Raw genomic sequence first — 22,978 nt, 5'->3', positions numbered from 1 at the left:
TCCATGGCACCCACAGGGTGACCTTGGGGTTGAAGGTGGATCTAGAGGACTGTGCACCAATCAGCAAAGCTTTGAAAGTTTCTCAGGATGCCTGATCCCTATCCCCTATAACCCTGCCTCCATCCTCATCTCCTCATTTTTTGTTTGGTGCCAGCATGAAGGGTAGCGGCTAGTTTCCCTTTGTGGAAAGGATCTTTGATGTCCTCCCCATGTGACCCGCTGTCCTCAGATGACTTCACACCCATGTGACCCGCTGTCCTCAGATGACATCACACCCATGTGACTAGACATTTTCAAGCAGCAGAGGATTACTGGCCGTGTGTAGGTACTCTTCGACATGCTCCTCCCCCCCTGCAGACTGATTCCCCACATGTGCCCTATTGCCCCCAGGATCTCCCTGACCTGCCCCCTTCCCCTGCACAGCCTGACTCCCCACATGCTCTCTGTGTGCCCTATTGCCCCAACATTTCTTCGACCTTCCTGGCAAATTCCTTCTTAGATGGACAAAACTATGTGCCCTGCAGGTGGGGCAGATGTGCAGAGAGAGTTAGATTTGGGTGGGGTTTTGCTTCAAAGTGAGATCTATATTGCAGTGGGGAAATAAAGCAGCCAGTATTTACCCTGCAGCCATCTTTGGAGGGGCGCAGAGTCTCTGTGATGCTGTCAGAGACTCTGGTCCTCCGTGGCGCTGATGGGTGGGCAATAAAAACATTTAAATCCCCCTGGGCGACACACATTTAACTCCCCTTGGGCAACGAGCATGTAATCCCCCTGGCTACGAGCATGGAACACCTGGCAACGAGCATGTAATCCCCCTGACAACCAGCAAGTAGGTAAGTGGTACTTCACGGGTCATAGAATAATAGGATAGAATACTTTATTTGTTATTAACAATACACTGCAATCAATACAGTGTCAACAAACATTTCACACAAGCACCTGCACAAGAAACAATAAAAGAACATTTTCCATTTAATTTTTTGTCATTTAGCATGCGAACAGCAGTTGGGAAAAGCTGTGGTACTTGTGTATTATCACGGCGCCCCCGATGTTGATCGTGCGATGTTTTAATCGCATCGCATGCCATGCACCAGACGGCATGCAATGCGATTTTTGCCCCCTATACGATGAAAAATTGTATAAGCACCCAAATGGGAGCTTACAATGCTAAATGCACCCCCACGCCACCCCCCCCTATAAACGTTAACCCAAAGCATGGCGAGCGCAGCGGTACGCGTACTACGACCTTTTCATACCCCCACTATCCACGTTGGTGTGGAGATGATTTTATAAAGTGTGCGCAGCGAGCCACGCTTCGGGCTCGCCACACTTTATAAAATCAACTCCACGCCGACGTGGATAGTGGGGGTATGAAAAGGTCATAGGATGCGTACCGCCGCCGCTCGCCATGCTTCGGGTTCACGTTTATAGTGGGGGGTGGCGTGGGGGTGCATTTAACATTGGAAGCACCCATTAGGGTGCTTATACAATTTTTAATCGTATCGTATGGCATATACAATGTCATACAATTTAAAAATTTTATGACATTGTACAACATCGCGCGATATGGCATCGCATGCCTTTTGGGATGCGATGCGATGGGCGCCGTGATAATACACCAGTACCAAAGCTGTTAAGCATGCGCTTTGTACGTGCCGGGACACTGCGGAACCGTTTTTTTTGGATGGCAAAATATCAAAAACCTCATAATTCGGATGACTAGGACAAAGATACAATTTGCTTTCTTTAAAATTGTTATTATACAGATCACGGGTGCGCGGTAAAGACACCCCAATAATTTTACTTGCCGTTTTTATCACTCGGTCTAATGCGGCCTGCTCTGCCGCAGTACAGTTCCCAAACCACATTACAATCCCGTACGTTAGAACAATCTCCACGATTCCTGGATACAATCGAATTAGCATATTTCAGAACATACGGCCTTAAGTCTTCTTAAAAAGAAGAGGCGTTGTTGGGCCTTCTTAATCATAGTAGTGCAGTTCAGAGAAATCACCAGAAATATACAGACCTAAGGATTTAAAAAAAACTCCACCTCCTCAATAGGCGTGCCCTCCATAAACATGGGAAATATTGGCCTACCACAAGTTCCCCTAAATTCTATTACCATCTCCTTGGTGTTATTGGTGTTTAATAGTAGACAATTTTGTTTACTCCATTTGAGTAGCGTTATATGTAATTGGCATTACGGTGTGTGGCATATGTGTAATGGGCATTACGGTGTGTGGCATATGTGTAATGGGAATTACGTGTGTGGCATATGTGAAATGGGCATTACTGTGTGTGGTATAATGCATAATGGGCATTACCGTATGTGGCATAATTGTATAATGGGCATTACGGTATGTGGCATAATTGTATAATGGGCATTACAGTATGTGGTATAACGCATAATGGCCATTACGGTGTGTGGCATAATGTGTAATGGGCATTACGGAGTACAAAGTCCCCTATCCCACAAAGCCATGCCTTACATTTTTCACAGGCCAGCAATGTATATGTTACCGCCGCCACTGCACCCCCAATGTATATTTTGTTATGGCGTAACATATACATTGCTGGCGCAAGTGTATGGATTTCTCCCTATGTACACAGCTGCAAATGAAATGTCTGCCGTGCACATGGGTGGGATTTTGCCCGGTCAGGGCGGCACAGGGTGGAGTTTACCGGATTGCTAGGCTCCGAATATACGCAGCCCAGCAATCAGTTCTGAATCAGGCACCAACAACAGGAATGCACGAAATACAACGGCCCCTGCTACTATCCTTGTAATTCAAACCCCGCCCATTATGTAAATCACCTTTTATCAGAATCAACTTTATTGGCCATGTATACTCGTGTATATAACAGAGCAGCTGCGAGCAAAGGAACAAGTAAGGGAACGGGGTGGAGGTGAGACAACCAGAGACATTTTGACTTTTCTGCGTACATACATTTGATAGTTAATGTTTCAATGATAGGCATAGTTAGACAAGCATAGTTAGACGAGTCGATTTGTATTCGTTTGTAGCACATTGTTCAATTGGCGGATAGCTAACGGAAAGAAGCTTTTCGCGGATCTGGATGATTTGGCAGGGATCGATCTGAAGCGTCTGCCCGATGGGAGAATGTCAAACAGGTTGTGCCCAGGGTGAAACCTGTCTGTTGCGATCTATGAAAGATCTTCAGCAAAGTCCTTTGAAATGAAAATCTTCTAGTGTGGATGGGCCTAAGAAGAACTGAATTCTTTTTAAAATATTTTACACATTCACAACAGGAGTATGGACCTCTTACCTATGATTTATCTCATGTCTAATAAGATTTGATTTATTTGCAAAACATTTTCCACACTCAGGACATGGAAATGGTTTCTCACCTGTGTGACTTCTCTGATGTTTAGTAAGAGCTGATTTGTGAGGAAAACTTTTTCCACACTCAGAACATGGAAATGGTTTCTCACCTGTGTGACGTCTCTGATGAATAACAAGAGTTGATTTCTCTGTAAAACATTTTCCACACTCAGAACATAGAAATGGGTTCTCACCTGTGTGACTTCTCTGATGAATAACAAGAGCTGATTTGTGAGGAAAACATTTTCCACACTCAGAACATGGAAATGGTTTCTCACCTGTGTGACTTCTCTGATGAGTAACAAGAGCTGATTTGTGAGGAAAACATTTTCTACACTCAGAACATGGAAATCGTTTCTCACCTATGTGACGTCTCTGATGACTAACAAGAGCTGATTTGTAAGGAAAACATTTCCCACACTCAGAACATGGAAATGGTTTCTCACCTGTGTGACTTCTCTGATGAAAAACAAGAGCTGATTTGTGAGGAAAACATTTTCTACACTCAGAACATGGAAATTGTTTCTCACCTGTGTGACTTCTCTGATGTCTATTAAGAGCTGATTTCTCTGTATAACATTTTCCACACTCAGAACATGGAAATGGTTTCTCACCTGTGTGACTTCTCTGATGAATAACAAGAGCTGATTTGTGAGGAAAACATTTTCCACACTCAGAACATGGAAATGGTTTCTCACCCGTGTGACTTCTCTGATGAATAGCAAGAGAGTATTTATGTGTAAAACATTTTCCACACTCAGAACATGGAAATGGTTTCTCACCTGTGTGACTTCTCTCATGTCTAATAAGAGATGATGTATGTGCAAAACATTTTCCACACTCAGAACATGGAAATGATTCATCACCTGTGTGACTTCTCTCATGTCTAATAAGAGATGATTTATGTGTAAAACATTTTCCACACTCAGAACATGGAAATGGTTTCTCACCTGTGTGACTTCTCTGATGAATAACAAGAACTGATTTACGTGTAAAACATTTTCCACACTCAGAACATGGAAATTGTTCCTTACCGGTGTGACTTCTCTGATGAATAACAAGAACTGATTTACGTGTAAAACATTTTCTACACTCAGAACATGGAAATAGTTTCTCACCTGTGTGACGTCTCTGATGAATAACAAGAGTTGATTTCTCTGTAAAACATTTTCCACACTCAGAACATGGAAATGGTTTCTCACCTATGTGACGTCTCTGATGACTAACAAGAGTTGATTTGTGAGGAAAACATTTTCCACACTCAGAACATGGAAATGGTTTCTCACCTGTGTGACTTCTCTGATGAGTAACAAGAGTTGATTTGTAAGGAAAACATTTTCCACACTCAGAACATGGAAATTGTTTCTCACCTGTGTGACTTCTCTGATGTTTATTAAGAGCTGATTTCTCTGTATAACATTTTCCACACTCAGAACATGGAAATGGTTTCTCACCTGTGTGACTTCTCTGATGAGTAACAAGAGTTGATTTGTAAGGAAAACATTTCCCACACACAGAACATGGAAAGCCTCTATCAGCTTTATGACCTGTACTACGTGTAGCAATGGCAGAGTTATTAGGAGTAGAGTCTCCTTGAGATGAAGGATCAGACGATGAATTTGCATTATGAAGCACTGGATGTATATCGGAGATAATGGTGTTTTCTCCTGGAGAATCCCGTATGATGGAATTTTCTATTTTAATGTCTGGAAACAAAATTTGATCTCCCATTACGATATTCTTCCTTCTGTCATCATCTGCAGAGAATTAAATAAAGCAAACCTAGAATTAATCTGCACAGCCTATATATAGTATAGCTATCCAATCCCTCTATATTAATGTATTCAATAATGCAGAGATATACAGTATATATACAGACACAGAAGTATTCCTACAAGGGGCACTCTGGGGTAACTATTAGTGTGGTGTATATAATCCCTATATTCTCTCACCAAGTTTTCCAGGAGAGTAATTATACTGTAACTGTCATTGGATGATGCTAGCTAAACTCAGCGACATATATAAAAGACATACACTGAAAAGGTGATAATAGTGTTGTATCGTGTATTAACGTGAAGGTCCGATGTGTGTTTATTTTATGGGATAAGGAAAGTTATGGTAGAACCTACCTTTGTTAACTTTCTTTCCTTGAAGTCCATGGGAACCACAGGGGACATCGGGGTTGTAGGTGGATCCAGGGGGTCCGAGGCACCAATCAGCGAAGCTTCTTAAGATTTCCCAGGATGCCCGGGCCCTCTCCCCTACAACCCCGCCTCCAGGCTCACACAGCTCAGTTTTGGTAACAAGCCGTAAGCAGGAAGCGGAGAAAAGAAGAGGACAGAGAGAACACATGTCCAAGTACACATACATACATATCACGGTACATGAACAAGACTATGGTCGTTAAAGGTCACAGTGCAGTATATCACACCTAGGGATACCTCAGGAACAAATTGAAGGGAGGGCGCCCTGTGGTTCCCATGGACTTCAAGGAAAGAAAGTTAACAAAGGTAGGTTCTACCATAACTTTCCTTTTCCTTTTCAGGGTCCATGGGTCCCACAGGGGACATCGGGGATGTCACAAGCCGTATTTCAAGGGAGGGAATTTGCCTGAGGTGTCAGAAGTACCCGACGACCAAAGGAGGAATCCTGGGAGGCGAACGTGTCAAAAGCATAGAACTTAATGAAGGTATGAACAGATTACCACGTTGCAGCCTTGCACAGCTGTTCGGCCAAAGCACCTTGGCGTGTTGCCCATGATAGGTCAGCCACTCTGGAAGAGTGTGCTTTGGTGGAAGGAGGAAAAGGCAGATTATCCTGCCAATAAGCATCTTGAAGCCATGCAGATCCAGCGAGCAATAGTCTGTTTGCTCCCTGGCTAACCCCTTTTGTGGAATTCATAAACCACGAAAAGGGAGTTAGATTTTCTGACCGTCTCAGTACGGTCAATGTAGATGGTCAGAGCCCTGACCACATCCAATAAGCTTTCCTCTGTAGAGAGATATTCAGTGTTAAATGCCGGAATCACAATCTCCTGATTGATGTGGAATCTGGAGACCAACTTTAGAAGGTGCGATGTTTTAGTCCACAACATCCCTATTGGGATGAAATATGAGGAGAGGAGCTTACATGAAAAAGCTGACATATCTTGCGGAAGCAATGACCAAGACAAATACTATCTTGTCTGTCAACCTCGTGAAATCCGCCGCTTGTAGCGGCTCGAAAGGAGGCCTGATTAAGGCCTGCAGTACGAGTGACAAATCCCACTGAGTTGTAGGAGGAACATATAGAGGTGAAAAAGAATCACTCCTTGTAGGAGTGTACGTACCTCCGGTAAGAAGGTTAATTTCATATGAACCCAGATGGATAAGGGTGAGACTTGGATTTTCAGAGACGGCAGTCTAAGTCCAATGTTCAGACCCTTTTGTAGGAATGCCAGAATTCTGGCCACCTTGAAAACCTTTGGATCAAACTTCCTAGCCGTACACCACATACAGTAGGTGTGCCATATTTGGTAATAAATTCTGAATGATGCTGGCTTGCACGCCTGAATCATGACCTTGGCTTTTTTTTTTTTTTTTGTAGAAGGTCCACATACCAGTGCTGAGTGGCCAGGCTGGAGCTATCAGGACGAGATTCCCGCCTCACTGTTTGAATATCCTGATTACCCTGGGAATCATGGATCTTGGTGGGAAGGCATACGGAAGATGATAATTCCTTGGAACTGCTAGGGCATCCATGAAGCTAGCTTGAGGATCCCTGTACCCTGACCTGAATGTTGACACTTTTGTTGTGTCTGGACACCATTAAGTCCACGTCTGGTAGGTCCCATCGGTCTTTGAGGAGGGCGAACAACTCTGGATGGAGTGACCACTCCCCCCGATGGAAGTCGATTTAGGGATCTGTTTCCCCATTTAGAACTGCTGGGATGAAGATCGCAGACAGAGCCAGAAGACACTGTTTCGCCCAGGAACAGATCCTAGAGACTACTTGGAGAGCAGTAGTGCTGCGAGGGTCTCCTTGGTCAAGTATGTACACCACAGCCGTGGCCTTGTCTGCTCTGATCAGGACCGGGTTCTTCTGAAGAAGGTCCTGAGAGCGGATTAGGGCATTGTAAGCTGCCCGAAGCTCCAACACGTTGATGGAGAGACGTGTGTTTGGATTGGTCCATACGCCCTGCAAGGCTCGGGAGTAAGCTAATGTCCCCCAGCCTCGAAGGGTGGCGTCATAAGTGAGGATCGTCCATTCTTAGAACCAGAAGGGACATTGACTTGAGAAATGTGGCCCTGATATTGTCCATCCGTTTTGTCAGAAGGAGGTGTTGAGAGGGCAAAAATTAAACTGTGCCCACTCCACCATGTTCAAACATTGACATCATCAATCCTAAGATTTTCATTGCGCCCAGTGGCTTAAGACTCTGGGACTCTGCAAAAAAACACCCATATTTGGTGTTGCAGAGAATTGTCCTTGTCCCTGAGAAGAGACATCCTCCATGACTGAGTGTCCAGGGTAGCTCTCCAAATGCCACATTTGTTGCGAGAGGAGCCAACCGAGATGTTGGAGTGTCCTGATTGTTATCTATAGGTGAGATAACAGCAATAATAGGGATTTGGCCACCAGTAGTAGGTCGTCTATATATATAGAAAGACTCGGATACCCAGACGGTGGAGATGTTCAGCCATAATTGCCATGATTTTTGTGAAAATCCTGGGGCTGTGGCTAAGCCAAGTAGAAGGCCTAGAATTGGAAATGGCTATTTTAAATAGCAAACCTGAAATATTTCTGGTGTGCTGGCAGAATTGTGACATGCCAGTAAGCGTCCCGAATGCCCAGGGTGACTATTTAATCCCCCGTTCCATAGGTAGGATTATTGTCCTTAAAGTTTCCAACCGAAACTTTGAACCCTGCACCACCTTAAAGAGACTTCAGTTTTAGAATTGGCCTGTAAGTTCCATTTTAGAACCAGGACCAAAGACGAGTAGTAGCGGAGTCTTCTCTAGTGGTGAGGGATGACCGTAGCAGACCTTTTTTATTTTAATAATTGTTCTGCTTAGTCTGAATTGTGAAGTAGACCCGTGCAAAGACCTTAGTGCGAGAGGTCTTTCTGAATGAGATGGAGTATCCCTGTGACACAACTTCCTCTACCCAGGCATCCTTTTTATGTATAGTCACTGGTGTTCCTACAGCACCTGGTGTTCCCATGTGGACTCCGATCCACTTAGTAACCAGGTCCAACACTGTTTTCCAGGATTGGACGAGATATGTGATATCCAGTGTGGTATGGCTGCAGGTGAGGAAGACGAGAAGTCAGCCTCCCGCTTGGGGTTCCCCCTGTGGAGGGGCCGTTATGCAGGTGGTTGCCGGGATGGGCAGGAGCCTGTAGCGGCCCATGCTTGGGCTTGCCTTAATGGCATGATTGGTCCTAGAATAGGACTGATCTCAGGCTTTCCTTTTTGAGGTAAAGCCGTGGATAGACACGCCATTCTGGCAGCGGTCAGAGAGGCCACAAACTTGTTAAGGCCTTTCCCCAAATGAATTTTTACCCTTAAAAAGGTAAAAGTTCCAAGGTCTACCAGGACTCCAGGTCCACTTTCCCTGTATTGGGCAAATGATACGGCTGGCCTGAATGAAGCTGGTGGATGTCTGGGCAGCGACAGTGCCAGCCTCTGATATAGCTCCTATGTATATATATATATATATATATATATAGATATAAATATCTATATATATATATATGTATATAATGCTGCTTGTTTAATGTGAAGTACACATAACTTAGCATCCTCAGAGGAGTCTTCTAGGACCTGTATAAAGTGGCTTTAGCCATGTCAAGAGAGGTCCTTCCCAGTGAATGGGGATATGGCCCTTAAGGAGTGTTTCAAACACCTTGGTAGGATCTTTTAATATCAATCCTGAAGTGACCGACAGTTGAAGGATACCTTAAAATAAACCAAGGGAGTAGTCGTGGTTCACAAACCTGACTAGCCCCTTAATCCCTCCTGATTACCATCAAGTGGTCTGAATGAGGGCATAAGGGTTAGTTTCTGCTTTTATTAAAAACCATCTCTGGTTTTAGCAGTAGGTTCAGGCTTCACCAAGTCTGACATTAACACCTCACGGATTGTATGAATGAGAGCTGCCACATCAATTGTCCCTGCTTTGAAGCAGGATTGACTGTAGGCATAGCATCATCATATTGTCATTATGAATATTGATGACATCCTCAGCATTAACATTATTTTCCCCCTTGTGATCTGTGTCAACCTGTGCTACAGGAAGCAATTGTTAACAGGAACCTATTAGGTAGTGCAGCATCAGGTAGCAGGTGTTGCCTAGCTACCGAAAACTGCTGCCAGATCTGCACAGAGGTAGACAGGGCCTCCCACCAAGGGGAGGGGGCTGGACTACAGAGGGTGCAGTAGGGGGTCAAAGGCAATCCAATAGGTTGCCTAGTGACTGTTGTTAGGCTGCCCAGGGAGGTTGTGGGAAACCACCGTGGCAGAGTAGAGATGTCCAAAACGGGTCACTGTGCGGACCCGGGTCGGTCAGTGAAAAGAACGGGTCCTTTGGACGGATCTGCGGCTCAGTTTGTGGAAAAAAGACAGTTATTTATGGTTTGAGTCATTGTACCATACCTCCCAACATGACCCTTTCCAGGAGGGACACAATGCTCTGTTTCTGGACTTCCCTCTTAATGTTTGATTGTTATTACCTGTGTGGAAACACCTTTCTTACCCATTTACCTGTTTAGAACAGGTAATAGCAATCATTCGTTAAGAGGGAAGTCCAGAAACAGAGCAAAGTCGTAGGTCAGAGATGGGGAACCTTTGGCCCTCCAGCTGTTGTTGGACTACACATCCCAGCATGCCCTGCTACAATTTGCTATTTGGCCATGATAAAACTGTTGCAGGGAATGCTGGGATGTGTAGTCCAACAACAGCTGGGGCCAAAGGTTCTCTAACCCTGACCTAGGTGGTGCACTTAACATAGATTGTTCTCCACAGTATTAGCCCGTAGAATCTATGGTTTTACACACAGGGGAAATTGACTAATAAATTGAATAGCCCTGCGTGGTAAACACAGTAGATAATTGAATATTGAATACGTTGGGTTTGCCCCCTTATATATCTCAGGGTCCCTTCCTGTGGGGCTTCCGGTCTCTGTACTACTACTACAATTAGCCTGTAGCCCCTCCCCTTGAATATCTCCCCAATAGGCCCTCAGCATTTCAGGCATACACGCCGCCGGATACGGCAGTAGGGGGAGTCTGACATTCTGTGGCTCACTGTACAAATCAGGCCTCCCTCTTGAAGACCCCTTTTCATTGCCAGTTTCGGGAGGGAGGAGGGGGTCCCTATGATATAAAAATAAAAGTGTCTACTCACCCATTAAATACAACCATTTCCCTCATGCCTACCTATATACTTGTACAATGACAAATACAGGGAATAATCCTTTGTGAGGTGGTGTCCTGGGGTATTGATCATATTGGGGCAATTTATCAATTTTGAGGGCGCAGGGACAGGGCTCCGAAAGGATCCCGTCCCTGCGAAGCCCTAACCTGGAACCTGGGGGGTCAGACCCCCGCTGACCCCTCTCATCCGAGCCGGGCAGTGCGATGTGTAGGCATAGACTACAATGGGCTATCGCCATCTCAGAATGGCGGTAGCCCAGGGGTGCGAAGCCGGGCTGCCCGATGTTGATACATCGGGCAGCTTCGCATCCCCCATAGAAACCTATGGGGATGCGGCCGGCGGCGCTGAAAGGGGGATCGCAGCAGGGATCGGAGATTCCTGCTGCGGTTCCCCGATGATACATTTAGGGGATACTGGCTTACTAGAGTAGAAGATACCATGTCTCTGGTACATGTACAGCTGCTAGCCAGGGAGTACACGGAGGGTGTCAGAAGGAGAAGAGGAGCTTACAGCGGGATGCGGCTCCTTAAAGCGTTCTGTACATTGCACATTTTAGAGAAATGTAATGACATCATCTCCAAGCGCCAGGCCCGCGGTGATCCCCGCCGGGACCACTGATCGCCGTGCTGGGGACAGCCCAGCACCAAGGTAAGCTGCTGGGCTGCCCCCAGCCCCCGTGCACCCCTCCAGCCATCGTCCTGGAGGTGAATGGATGCCTCACAACGGCATCCATTCACCTCCTCCGCTGCTGTCTGCTGAATATAGCAGACAGCAGCGCAGGCTGTCTGTGCCCCCCTGTCCAACCTGCGGATGCTGCGGTCCCCCATTGATGTAAATGGGAGCCGGGTCGGATGACCCAGTGTACCCATTTACACCGACTGCCCTCTACCCAGGTCATAGTCATGTTCTACCCAGGTCAGGACCTGGGGAAACGGTCGTTTGGTCGACTGAACTAGGTTGACATTAGGTCAACAACACTAGGTCGACATGCTGAAAGGTCGACGTGGTTTTAGGTCGACATGGAACAAGGTCGACGTGGTTAGTAGTAGTAGTACGTTTATTTATAAGGCGCCGCAAAGTGTCCGCAGCGCCGTACATAGCAAACAAAAAACAAATGACAAGGTAACATACAGGGTGTGTTGAAAAAGTCAACGAGGTTACAGGTCGACGTGGTTTTACGTCGACATGGAACAAGGTCTACATGAGGAAGGTCGACAGGTCATAAGGTCGACATGGGGATTTTCACTGTTTTTTTTGAGCCGACATGTGCCGACAGGCGGTATTTCATGCCCTACCATCCACTAGGGCGTGGTGGGAGATTATAATAGTGTGGCAAGCGAGCCACTGTGCCCGAAGCATTGCGAGCGATGCGAGGGTCCGATTTCACTTCCAACTGTGTTGACATTCAGGTCAAGAAACAGCGAAAACCCCATGTCGACCTTATGACCTTACGACCTTCCTCATGTCACCATAACGTCCATGTTGACCTAAAACCACATCGACCTCTTCCCATGTCGACATTTTCCCATGTCGGCCTTTCTGCATGTCGACCTAGTGACTGTCTGACCAACGCTTGTCTGACGAACAATCCAGTTCCCAGGACCTGGGTAGAAGTTCCGTATAAAGGGACACGGCGTGTCCCATTTACACTGCCGCTGACCGGGGTCTGACCCGCTGAAGACCCGGGGTTTTGCGGCGGTGTAAAAGGGGTATTAATTTTGCTCGTTGCCAAGGGGGATTAAATTTGCTCATTGCCAAGCCCCCCCTCCCCCCCCCCCAAATGAAAGTTAAAAGAAGGCCCCCTCCCCCTCCAAATTAAAGTTAAAAGTACTACACATCCCAGCAAACTCAGATCTAGTAAAAAAAAAAAAAAACATGTGCACTGCCTAACTAAAGTCTGTGTGTCTGTGAGAATGTGTGTTCATACTTCTACACAACTTTCTGTGATACTGTACTAATAGAAGATGGTGAAGCAATCTTGCAATGCCGCTGCTGAGTCTGCTGTTGGGCTCTTTCAGGGCTTCAAGAAGAATCTAGATCTGCACATGACACAGCAGCAGCAGCAGCAGCAGCACAAGCAGCCTTGTTTTTCTATTCACTCAGTCTCCAATTAGAAGAAAATATCTCAGCTGCCAAAGGTGGCAGTGCTGAGCTCAAGCAATGCATTGTATTGTATGCAATGTAAAACGTAACTGATCCGGATCACCATTTTGGGATCGGCGGATCCCTCGTTCTTTGATGGGAACCGTTGCCTAGTGACTGTTGTTAGGCTGCCCAGGGAGGTTGTGGGAAACCACCGTGGCAGAGGACTGGCCAGGGGGGGGGGATAAAGTGAATAACACATAACCCGTCCTGGAAGACATCCTGTTAGACAGGCCTGCAGCACAGCTCTTGCAGGACAGGAGCTTTGTAAACACTGTCTGGTTGCACCCCCGTTTTGGATATAATGCAAACAAACCCAAAGTGGGGGGTTACAGTGCACAATAGGTATATACCACAGAGGAAAACCTAGAGTGATATCACTGAGTGTATGTGACCCTAGAGGATTAGACCTCTGTCATCTTCCTCAGAAGATGAGAGAAATACAGTGGACAGTGCAGAAGTACTGACAGAAAGTGAAAGTAAAAGAACTAGCACATTGCAGTCACATACAGCCATTTTACAGCCTATATATGCTATCACACCCTGTATCAACCGCTTGAACTCTATTGGAGTAAGGGGGATTTAGGGTGTCTGTGAAAGCGATTACTTAGTCAGTAAACGGTTTCACAGGGGAGACTGTGCCCTCTCTCTGACTACTGTGCCTGTGGAAATGGTGCTGGTCTGAGAGAAGGGGGGGCGGGCACAGGGTTAATGCAGCTAATGGAACGGCAGATCCCTTGCGAGATTGGCGCCAAAGCTGGGAGAGGGGCTGCAGGCCAGACGCCACCTCCCCTTGCTGGACTTCCCCCACCGGGGCTATGTGGAGCCTGTTAAATAATGGGGTCCCTCTGCCCCGGCCTGCACTCAGTCCCCGGTGGTCTAGTGGGGTCCCAGGCCGAAGCGTGTACCCACGCCAGCTACCGCGTGCGTCTCCCACGCTAGCGCAGTATAGCAGCGGTTTGCGCTCCTAATGGAGCCTTACCTGCCCTCGATTCCGGCCATGCTGCCCGGGGGAGACCGTCGGCGGTGCTAGGCGTCGTGGTCTCCCCCGCCGAGGTCCTCCGTGACAGGCGTCTTTGGATGGAGCCGGCGCCGGGAGGGTGACGTAGCTGCTCGCTCCGCCGTCAGTGATTGACGGCGGTGAGCAGCCTCAGCCGCGAAGCGGCTTCTGCCGCTGAGGCGGCAGATTTAAAAAGTAAAAATTAAAAATAAGCTTTAATGGGGTTACCTCAGTGAGGTAACCCCCGCTGATATAAAGGTGCGTCTGCTTCCTGCAGGCACCAAACAAAAACTGAGCTGTGTGAGCCTGGAGGCAGGGTTGTAGGGGAGAGGGCCCGGGCATCCTGGGAAATCTTAAGAAGCTTCGCTGATTGGTGCCTCGGACCCCCTGGATCCACCTACAACCCCGATGTCCCCTGTGGGACCCATGGACCCTGAAAAGGAAATTAATACTGTTCAACTTAATTGTTGGATGAGGGGTAAAATGAGCATCTCCTTACCGGAATAAGCTATGTGCCCAGTACCCAAGGGATGTGACATTACCTCAGAATAAAGGTTATTAATCCATTGTGTACCCATATAATTATATGTGTATATCTGGAAGGTATAACACATACATGCTGGTGTATTGTCAGTTCTGCTCCAGCAAATCATATCACAGTATCACTGGTGCTGGCGTATGGTAAAGTCATTGGATGCTGCTTAGCAACAGTAGATCATATGCTGCTTTCTGTTGTAATCAATCAGTAACCGTATCCTATTCTGTAGTACTATGACCACACTGATATTCCCCAACCATGTACCCTATTTTTCGCTCTATAAAACCCACCTAGTTTTTAGAGGGAAACCAGAAAAAAAATATTCTGAACCAAACAGTGTAATAAAATATTTAATATTGTATGCCCGCCCCCTCCCCTGGTACTTGTATGCCCGCCCCCTCCTCTGGTACTTGTATGCCCGCCCCCTCCTCTGGTACTTGTATGACCGCTCCCCTCCCATGGTACTTGTATGACCGCTCCCCTCCCCTCCCATGGTACTTGTATGACCGCTCCCACCCCTGGTACTTGTATGACCGCTCTCACCCCCTCCTCTGGTACTTGTATGCCCACCCCCTCCTCTGGTACTTGTATGCCCACCCCCTCCCATGGTACTTGTATGACCCCTCCCCTCCCATGGTACTTGTATGACCGCTCCCCTCCCCTCCCATGGTACTTGTATGACCGCTCCCCTCCCCTCCCATGGTACTTGTATGACCGCTCCCCTCCCATGGTACTTGTATGACCCCTCCCCTCCCATGGTACTTGTATGACCGCTCCCCTCCCATGGTACTTGTATGACCGCTCCCCTCCCCTGGTACTTGTATGACCGCTCCCCCCCCTCCCATGGTACTTGTATGACCGCTCCCCTCCCCTGGTACTTGTATGAACTCTCCCCTCCCCTCCCATGGTACTTGTATGACCGCTCCCCTCCCCTCCCATGGTACTTGTATGACCGCTCCCACCCCTGGTACTTGTATGACCGCTCTCACCCCCTCCTCTGGTACTTGTATGCCCACCCCCTCCTCTGGTACTTGTATGCCCACCCCCTCCCATGGTACTTGTATGACCCCTCCCCTGGTACTTGTATGACCGCTCCCCTCCCCTCCCATGGTACTTGTATGACCGCTCCCCTCCCCTCCCATGGTACTTGTATGACCCCTCCCCTCCCATGGTACTTGTATGACCGCTCCCCTCCCCTCCCATGGTACTTGTATGGCCGCTCCCCTCCCCTGGTACTTGTATGACCGCTCCCCTCCCCTGGTACTTGTATGACCGCTCCCCCCCCTCCCATGGTACTTGTATGACCGCTCCCCTCCCCTGGTACTTGTATGACCGCTCCCCTCCCCTCCCATGGTACTTGTATGACCGCTCCCCTCCCATGGTACTTGTATGACCGCTCCCCTCCCCTCCCATGGTACTTGTATGACCGCTCCCCTCCCATGGTACTTGTATGACTGCTCCCCTCCCCTCCCATGGTACTTGTATAACCGCTCCCCTCCCCTCCCATGGTACTTGTATGACCCCTCCCCTCCCATGGTACTTGTATGACTGCTCCCCTCCCCTCCCATGGTACTTGTATAACCGCTCCCCTCCCCTCCCATGGTACTTGTATGACCGCTCCCCTCCCATGGTACTTGTATGACCGCTCCGCTTCCATGGTACTTGTATGACCGCTCCCCTCCCATGGTACTTGTATGACCGCTCCCCCCCCTCCCCTGGTACTTGTATGACCGCTCTCCTCCCCTCCCATGGTACTTGTATGACCGCTCCCCTCCCCTCCCATGGTACTTGTATGACCGCTCCCCTCCCATGGTACTTGTATGACCCCTCCCCTCCTACTTGTATGACCGCTCCCACCCCCTCCTCTGGTACTTGTATGCCCACCCCCTCCCATGGTACTTGTATGACCGCTCCCCTCCCATGGTACTTGTATGACCGCTCCCCTCCCATGGTACTTGTATGACCGCTCCCCTCCCATGGTACTTGTATGACCCCTCCCCTCCTACTTGTATGACCGCTCCCACCCCCTCCTCTGGTACTTGTATGCCCACCCCCTCCCATGGTACTTGTATGACCGCTCCCCTCCCATGGTACTTGTATGACCACTCCCCTCCCATGGTACTTGTATGACCGCTCCGCTCCCCTCCCCTGTTACTTGTATGACCGCTCCCCTCCCATGGTACTTGTATGCCCCCCCTTGTCAGCTCACAGAGGTCTGGGCAATCCCTTTCTCCGATTTCATGGTGGTACAATGGAAACACTGGTGTATACATGTTGGTGTGTGGAGTCTGGCACTTGATTGATATGAACATGGTTCCACGTCCTCTATACCTCTCCTGACCTCAGTTAAGGTTAGCAGTGGAAGGGAGAAAAGAGGACTCTCTTTGTGGGGCACTCTTAATATGTCAAATGGTAGTTTTAAAATTTAACTTTTATTACATATTCCATTAAGATAAATTGGACAAATAGGCCTTCCGTATAAAATAAGTGGATAGATAAGTAGAAAACTTCCTACGTCCCTATTGCAGTGAGCCTTTACAATATATGCTATGCACTGGGGGATGTTTTAATTGATAAGAAGGAGGATTTCCCCTATGGGGGTCTTAAATAAGTAATGTACACCCAGTGTGGCCGAAGCTCTGTGGTCTGGGGATCGTTATGGAGGCAAAAGTATGTATAATTAGAATCCTGTATAGGGTCATTTTAAGGGGTGTATTCCCTATTATTGATAGAGGATTCTAAATATTTTTGCTGAGGGTAAAATTCCCTCCGCGGAGGAGACTGCTTTTAATTAAAGTGTCTGATATTGTAAATTCAGGGTCTGGCTGCAGCAGATGGATGTCTAACAGCAGGGTCTGGCTACAGTAAAACTGTCTGTGACAGCAGAATGTATCTCTTGATTGAGGATACTATTGGTAATCTGAAACATTGGAAACGTCTTCATAAATGTTGCAACAAAGTCTTACTCAGTGTTGCCATAGCCTTGTTATCTCTATTACCTCAGTGTCCTGGGAGTAAATGGTATGTTTTTAAACAAATCACAGTCAAGGAATCACTTTTGTTCAATAGTGTATGTGAGTTGCTTGTGCCCAACAGTGTATCTGTATTGGCAGATGACCCTTAGGTCTATGCTGGAGATATTGCACAAGCGGCAGGCGTATGTTCTATGTCACTGACAAAGATCACAGTCGATTATAATTGCACCAAAACAGACAATCAATTGCATGTCTTCCGCAGTGTGTCTGTGCAATACAAACGTATATTTTGGTCTATGGCAGATCACAGAATTTTGAACATTTATCACTGTTGGGTGACCAGAGAAGGTCACAGTCAGAAGCATACCAATAATCACTAATGCTGGTTGGTATATTTCTGTTCAATCCAACAGTATATTTTGACACAATCAGTTGATCAATCACTTGAGTTTCACAGTGTGTCTGTGCTGATTACAAGAGATCCATTATCTGTGCATTCAGCAGTGTGTTTTTGTGCAAGCAAATGACTTTTAGGACAGTGTTCTGGTGTTGGGCTGCACGACCTACGGTGGTAGTAAGATATCTGTCTGTGTGTACCTGCTATTTTACTCAATGCCAAGAAAAATCAGATAAATCAGTGGTTTAATCTGTTAATCAGTGCTTGTCAGGACTGTATCGGCAGATGTATAGGTGCCCATACACGTACCAATTACCCAGTACTTATTGTGCTAAAATAGCATCGTTGTGCATGCGTTGTGCATGTGATGCGATGCTATTTTAGCACAAAAAGTACCGGGTAATTGGTACGTGTATGGGCACCTTTACACTTAGGAAATTTCTCCTATGGATCAGCCTGGCCCTTTAGTACCAATCAGATTTTCTGCTTTCTATCATTCGTGCAAACGTGCATAGGACTAAAGATGAGAGGGTTTCCGATTGGACTGCAGGGTCATAGAAATATAGGCAGGGGTTAGCACTCCTTTTATTGCCTGAATATATTTTTAGCTGTGCCCTGTTGCTATGTATAGCAGTGCAGGGTATTATGCTGTATAATTCTTAGGCAGTCGGAGCTGTAAGTAACAATAGGGTGCTACCTTCTGCTGTTAGTGAGTCATGCTCCAGCAGCAGACTCAGTAATGAGAGAGGTAGGTCCTGTAACTATTCAGCAGAAAGTACAGAGTGAAGTTATCGCTTCTGCTGTTAGAGTTAAATGCCGCAGACTTCCCTGTTATCCAAAGACAGAGCAGGGATAGTCAGTGTGCAGGTCTCTAATGAGAGAGCGATTAGGTACCTTTTAGTGTGCCTGGGATGGCAGGGGGTGCAGACAGGGGTAAGTCCAGTGTCCGTCTAGGTTTCCTGTCACTGTAGTCAGCCCGTGTGGGATGCGGCTGTGTTGCCGAGCAGTCTCCGTCCACACTGACCCGCCGGCGCCGGGTCACCCTGTCAGTTAAGGTTACCCTGTCAGGACACGGGTCTCTGGTGTTCCCGGATGTGGCAGCAGTGGTAGACACTGGGAACTGGAACACTGGGGGTTAGAGGCAAGGACAGTTCATATGAGGATCACTGGCACTGCGGGCACAGCAAGGTGGGGGAGCTGACAAGACTCTGGTCAGAGGCGCGGAGTCTAACACCACCGACGGTTTTCACCAGGGACCCCCGCAAGGAGGTCTGGACTCCGCTGCGTTCGGTGGCGAGGTCACGGCCCTCTGACCTGAGTTCCCCACAGCTAACTGTCCAGTCACGGGAGAAGGACAATGACTAGTAGCAGTGAGCTTGGTCTTCATTGGCATGGGAGGCCAGAGAGAAGATAGTGGTTTGGGAGCTGACACGGGCAGTTGACGGCCTGGGAGCTGACACGGGCAGTTGACGGCCTGGGAACCGACGCGGGCAGTCCGTCTGGCCTAGGAACCAGGAGGGTACGTCGGCCTGGGAGCCAATGGAAGGCAGTGTCAGTCAGGGACCCAACATTCTTCAGCCTTGGTGCTGGTTGCAGAATCGACCAGGGAGTCGATGACTGTCGGTCTGGGAACCGATGGTCCTGTGGTGCACTCGGGAAGCTGACTGTAAGCTGGACGCTGGAGATAATATAACAGCAGCTACAGCAGGTGGAATTAACCAGGCAGGGTGGTCATGGCAGCAGCAGGATAAGGATCACTGTAACAGGTACTCAGGAGCCTTGGAGTCAGTCTCTGGGAAACTCTCAGAAGAATGAAGATTGAAGTTTAGAGTTGACGCCTGTGTCGACTAGGGAGTCGAAGACGGTGATGGCCCTTTAAGACCCATAACAAACTTTGCTGGGACATGCTGGAGTGCTCTATATCCTCTTCCCTTGGGAGCTGGAGATGGTAACAGCAAGGAAGGTAACCTGGCAGGTGGAGAGTGCCAGGGAGCTTTGGTAACAGCTAGTAGTAGCAGCAGCAGATTGCACAGAAAACCACAGGGACTCTGGACAGGTACCTGGAGCCTTGGAACGCCGACTTCTGAACACAGGGATCAGACTAGTTGTTCAAGGCCCTGAGCTGTTCTTAAGTGAATCCTTATATCCCCCTAGGTAGCTGGGGATTGGCTACCTGCCGCCGCAGCAGTTAGGTCACAACCAGGAAGAGGGATTACTTGAATATACCTGGATCATGTGACCAGTGCTGAAGTCAGGTGATTAATCAAGGAGGAATGCAGAGCAGCTGCAGCAGCATGGACACAGACAAGTCTGGAAACATTGGAAATCAGGAATCAAATGTAAACCAAGTCAGGTTTGTGACATAACCAAGCCCAAGAAGAGACAGAGGAAAAAAGAAAAAAAGGGAAAAAACAAAAATGAGACAGAACAGGACATTGTAGGTGTATTTGCGGGGGGGCGTGGCTTGACCTAGCTGAGCGGACGTGTGTGCTCCGGGCTCTGCATCTGTCCTGCCTAAATCTCCTGTCCCGGAGACCACGAACACCCTGCCCCTGATCACTTACTCTCCGGAATCTTCCCTGATCCTCCTGGGACACCTGTGGCACGGCTGTTTGGTGCCTGCAGGGAGAGGCGGCTGTCTGGGCCTGTGGCGTGTCGCGCTGCGGGCGCCATCTTGAAACTCTCGACCTTGGCGGATCCTCCTTGTCTGCCGGGCGTAGTGGTGGTCCAGGAGCCGGGCGCGCTATTGATGAGATCCTCCATCCCGTCTAGTACTATCAGCGGTGAGCTGCGGGGACTAGGTGCCGCTCAGACCCTATCCTGTTGCTGTGGTGCGCGGCGGGATCGCAGCCCGCAGCCATCTTAGCCCTCGAAGATGGGGAGCTGCAGTCTGCTTGGTCTGTCGCACAGCTTCTGGGAGGGGAGACAGAGGCTGGACCCGACCGAAAATATACTCCTGCTACCACCCGCCACTGACATCCTGCCCAGCTGTGTTGACTGATCCAGCTTTTGATATATATCCTGGACCTTGCTACTCGAGCATATCTCCTCCTGCTGCAGACTATTTATGGTGTCTGGAATACTGGTGTTTCTGCTTCTACACCCTTCGACAGGTACTGTGCTACACTTGCTTGCCTGCTTCTCCTGCAAATCTGGTGGTGTGCTAGCCACCACCGGTCTACTGGAACTATTGCCCCTGGTATATAATTCAACATGGCGGCCTCAACTCAACTCCTGCTACAGGCTATTTATGCCTCTACCGACAGACTCCTGGCTAAGCTCGCTGATGTGCAGGAGGAGACCATCTCTATCTCCTGTACCCTCGCTGAAGAACATACACTTCACTACTGTGGTCCCACAGTCAGCACTGAACAGGCACTGTATTGTCCCATTAATGGGCTCTTCTGCCCTGGGGATGTCTCCTATCTCGACTCAGTAAATTCTCTAAACTCCTTTTATTGTGATATATATGCTGCTGATGAAGAAGATATCCCTCATGGTGGTGGGTCTATAGCCCATATAGAGCCTGCAATTCTTCGCTCTAGGGAGGAGTGTACTGTAACGCCTTCCCACACGCAACACTCTGATGCTGCCCTGCCTGCTCCAACTTGGCACTGCTGCTCTGTTAATTGTGGCCGCTATCCTGGCAAAGAGGACCCAGCGTACACGGACCCTGCTTCTTTGCTGATCTCCCCTATATCTTCTGGCACAATCTCCGGGCCTGTGCATCCTGTTTCTCCTGGTGCTACAAGTCATCCTCCTGGCCTTTCTATACACCGAGTCCTGTCTACACGAATGAAAGGCTATGACATCTGGCCGGACTGACATACTGTGTTGTATTTCTAAAATATAGGACTTGCCATATATTTATCTACGTATATGCAGTCTGATTTTGTTTTTCCTTTTTGTTCCTTCTTTTCTATTTCAGTTATCTGCTCCCATCCTCTGTTTTATTAAACTGTGTACTATAGGTCTGTGACTATTTAACAGTAGGGTGTGCACAATTGGCTGAGGGGGAGAGTCGCTTACTGCAGATATGGATCATTTCTGTTTTTCTTTATTTATTTTATTTTCTCTTCACAACGTCTTATTACATCCTGCTTCTAGAAACTATTTTCTCCTTTTGTTACTGCATCATTTATGCTACCTCACGCTGAAAATATATCCTTTTATTTTTTTTTTTTTTATGCCCCTGACAGTTCTCCTTTTGGTATCCTTTAATTTGATGTGATAGTTTGGGTGGGTTAAACTAGTTAGTGGGATAACGGGATAGATGGGGGGGTTAGGGTAGGAGGGATAGGTTCGGTTTTTCCTCTGGCCAGAGTAGCTACTTTCGCTAGCTGCAGGCCCCTGACTTTTCCCTCTCTGGGGTTGTTGTTAGTATAGGTTTTAGTGAGGGTAAGGTTAAAGGGAATAAAGTACGCCTAAGTTGGGGGTGGGTAGTACAGGGTGGGGGGTTTTGTGGGTGGGTTGATTTGGGCCTTTTGGGAGGATTTTTTTTTTTTATTTATCTTTTTTTTTTTTTACATAATACCTTTTATTTCCGCTCAGAGAGTGCTATTCATATTTGATTATTTTAAGATACAAATGTAGGGTGCTCTACGGTTTCTCATGCGATACGGCCTTATTATCATGCCTTCCTACACTTTTACTTTTTTCTCATTCGGATACTCGGGTGGCGCCTCCGAGCGGATGATTAAATATGTATCTATCCTTATTATGGAGGGGTGATGTCCATTAATATTATCCCATTACAATGAGCATGAATATGTACGTATATCCATCTATATGTTTGCATACATCCTAGTCTGGTTAATGTTTTTCTTCTGTAAGCACCTATTGCCATGCTACTGTTTGTACAACTACTATGTTTTGTTTTTTTTTTTTTTTTTTTGAAAACTTAATAAAAAAATTACCCAATTAAAAAAAAAAGAACAGGACATTGTAGACATAGCCGCAAACAACCAACAACAACCTCCACCACATAACAAACAGAATGTAACCATACACATGACGCACTGGGAGAAAAAAAAATAAAATAAAAAGAAGGAGAGTTATGGTAGAACTACCTTTGTTAGAGAAGAGGACAGAGAACACACATAGTATAGCAATGGACACGACATTGGTCGATACAGGTCACAGTATCAGAACATCACATATAGGA

The 22,978-nt window shown here is 47.5% G+C and overlaps 2 protein-coding genes across 7 annotated transcripts in view; one reads left to right on the top strand and one right to left on the bottom strand.

Moving 5' to 3' along the window:
• The window catches only part of LOC146010015 (uncharacterized), a 161,300-nt gene that overhangs the window by 88,343 nt on the left and 49,979 nt on the right, over window positions 1-22,978 (top strand). The gene's annotated exons all lie outside the window — the stretch shown is intronic.
• The window catches only part of LOC146010004 (uncharacterized), a 107,018-nt gene continuing 85,577 nt past the window's right edge, over window positions 1,538-22,978 (bottom strand). For all 6 annotated transcript variants that reach the window (XM_083150756.1, XM_083150754.1, XM_083150757.1 and 3 more), the window contains one exon: window positions 1,538-5,104. In XM_083150756.1, the coding sequence (XP_083006882.1) occupies window positions 3,288-5,104 (1,817 nt within the window). In that variant the 3' untranslated portion in view covers window positions 1,538-3,287. The remainder of the gene's footprint in view (window positions 5,105-22,978) is intronic.

Source organism: Crinia signifera, chromosome 6, assembly GCF_055691185.1.
Source record: "Crinia signifera chromosome 6, ASM5569118v1, whole genome shotgun sequence".
Classification (NCBI taxonomy): domain Eukaryota; kingdom Metazoa; phylum Chordata; class Amphibia; order Anura; family Myobatrachidae; genus Crinia; species Crinia signifera.
The sequence above is the reverse complement of the archived record's forward strand: the minus strand, read 5'-3'. Positions and strand labels throughout refer to the sequence as shown.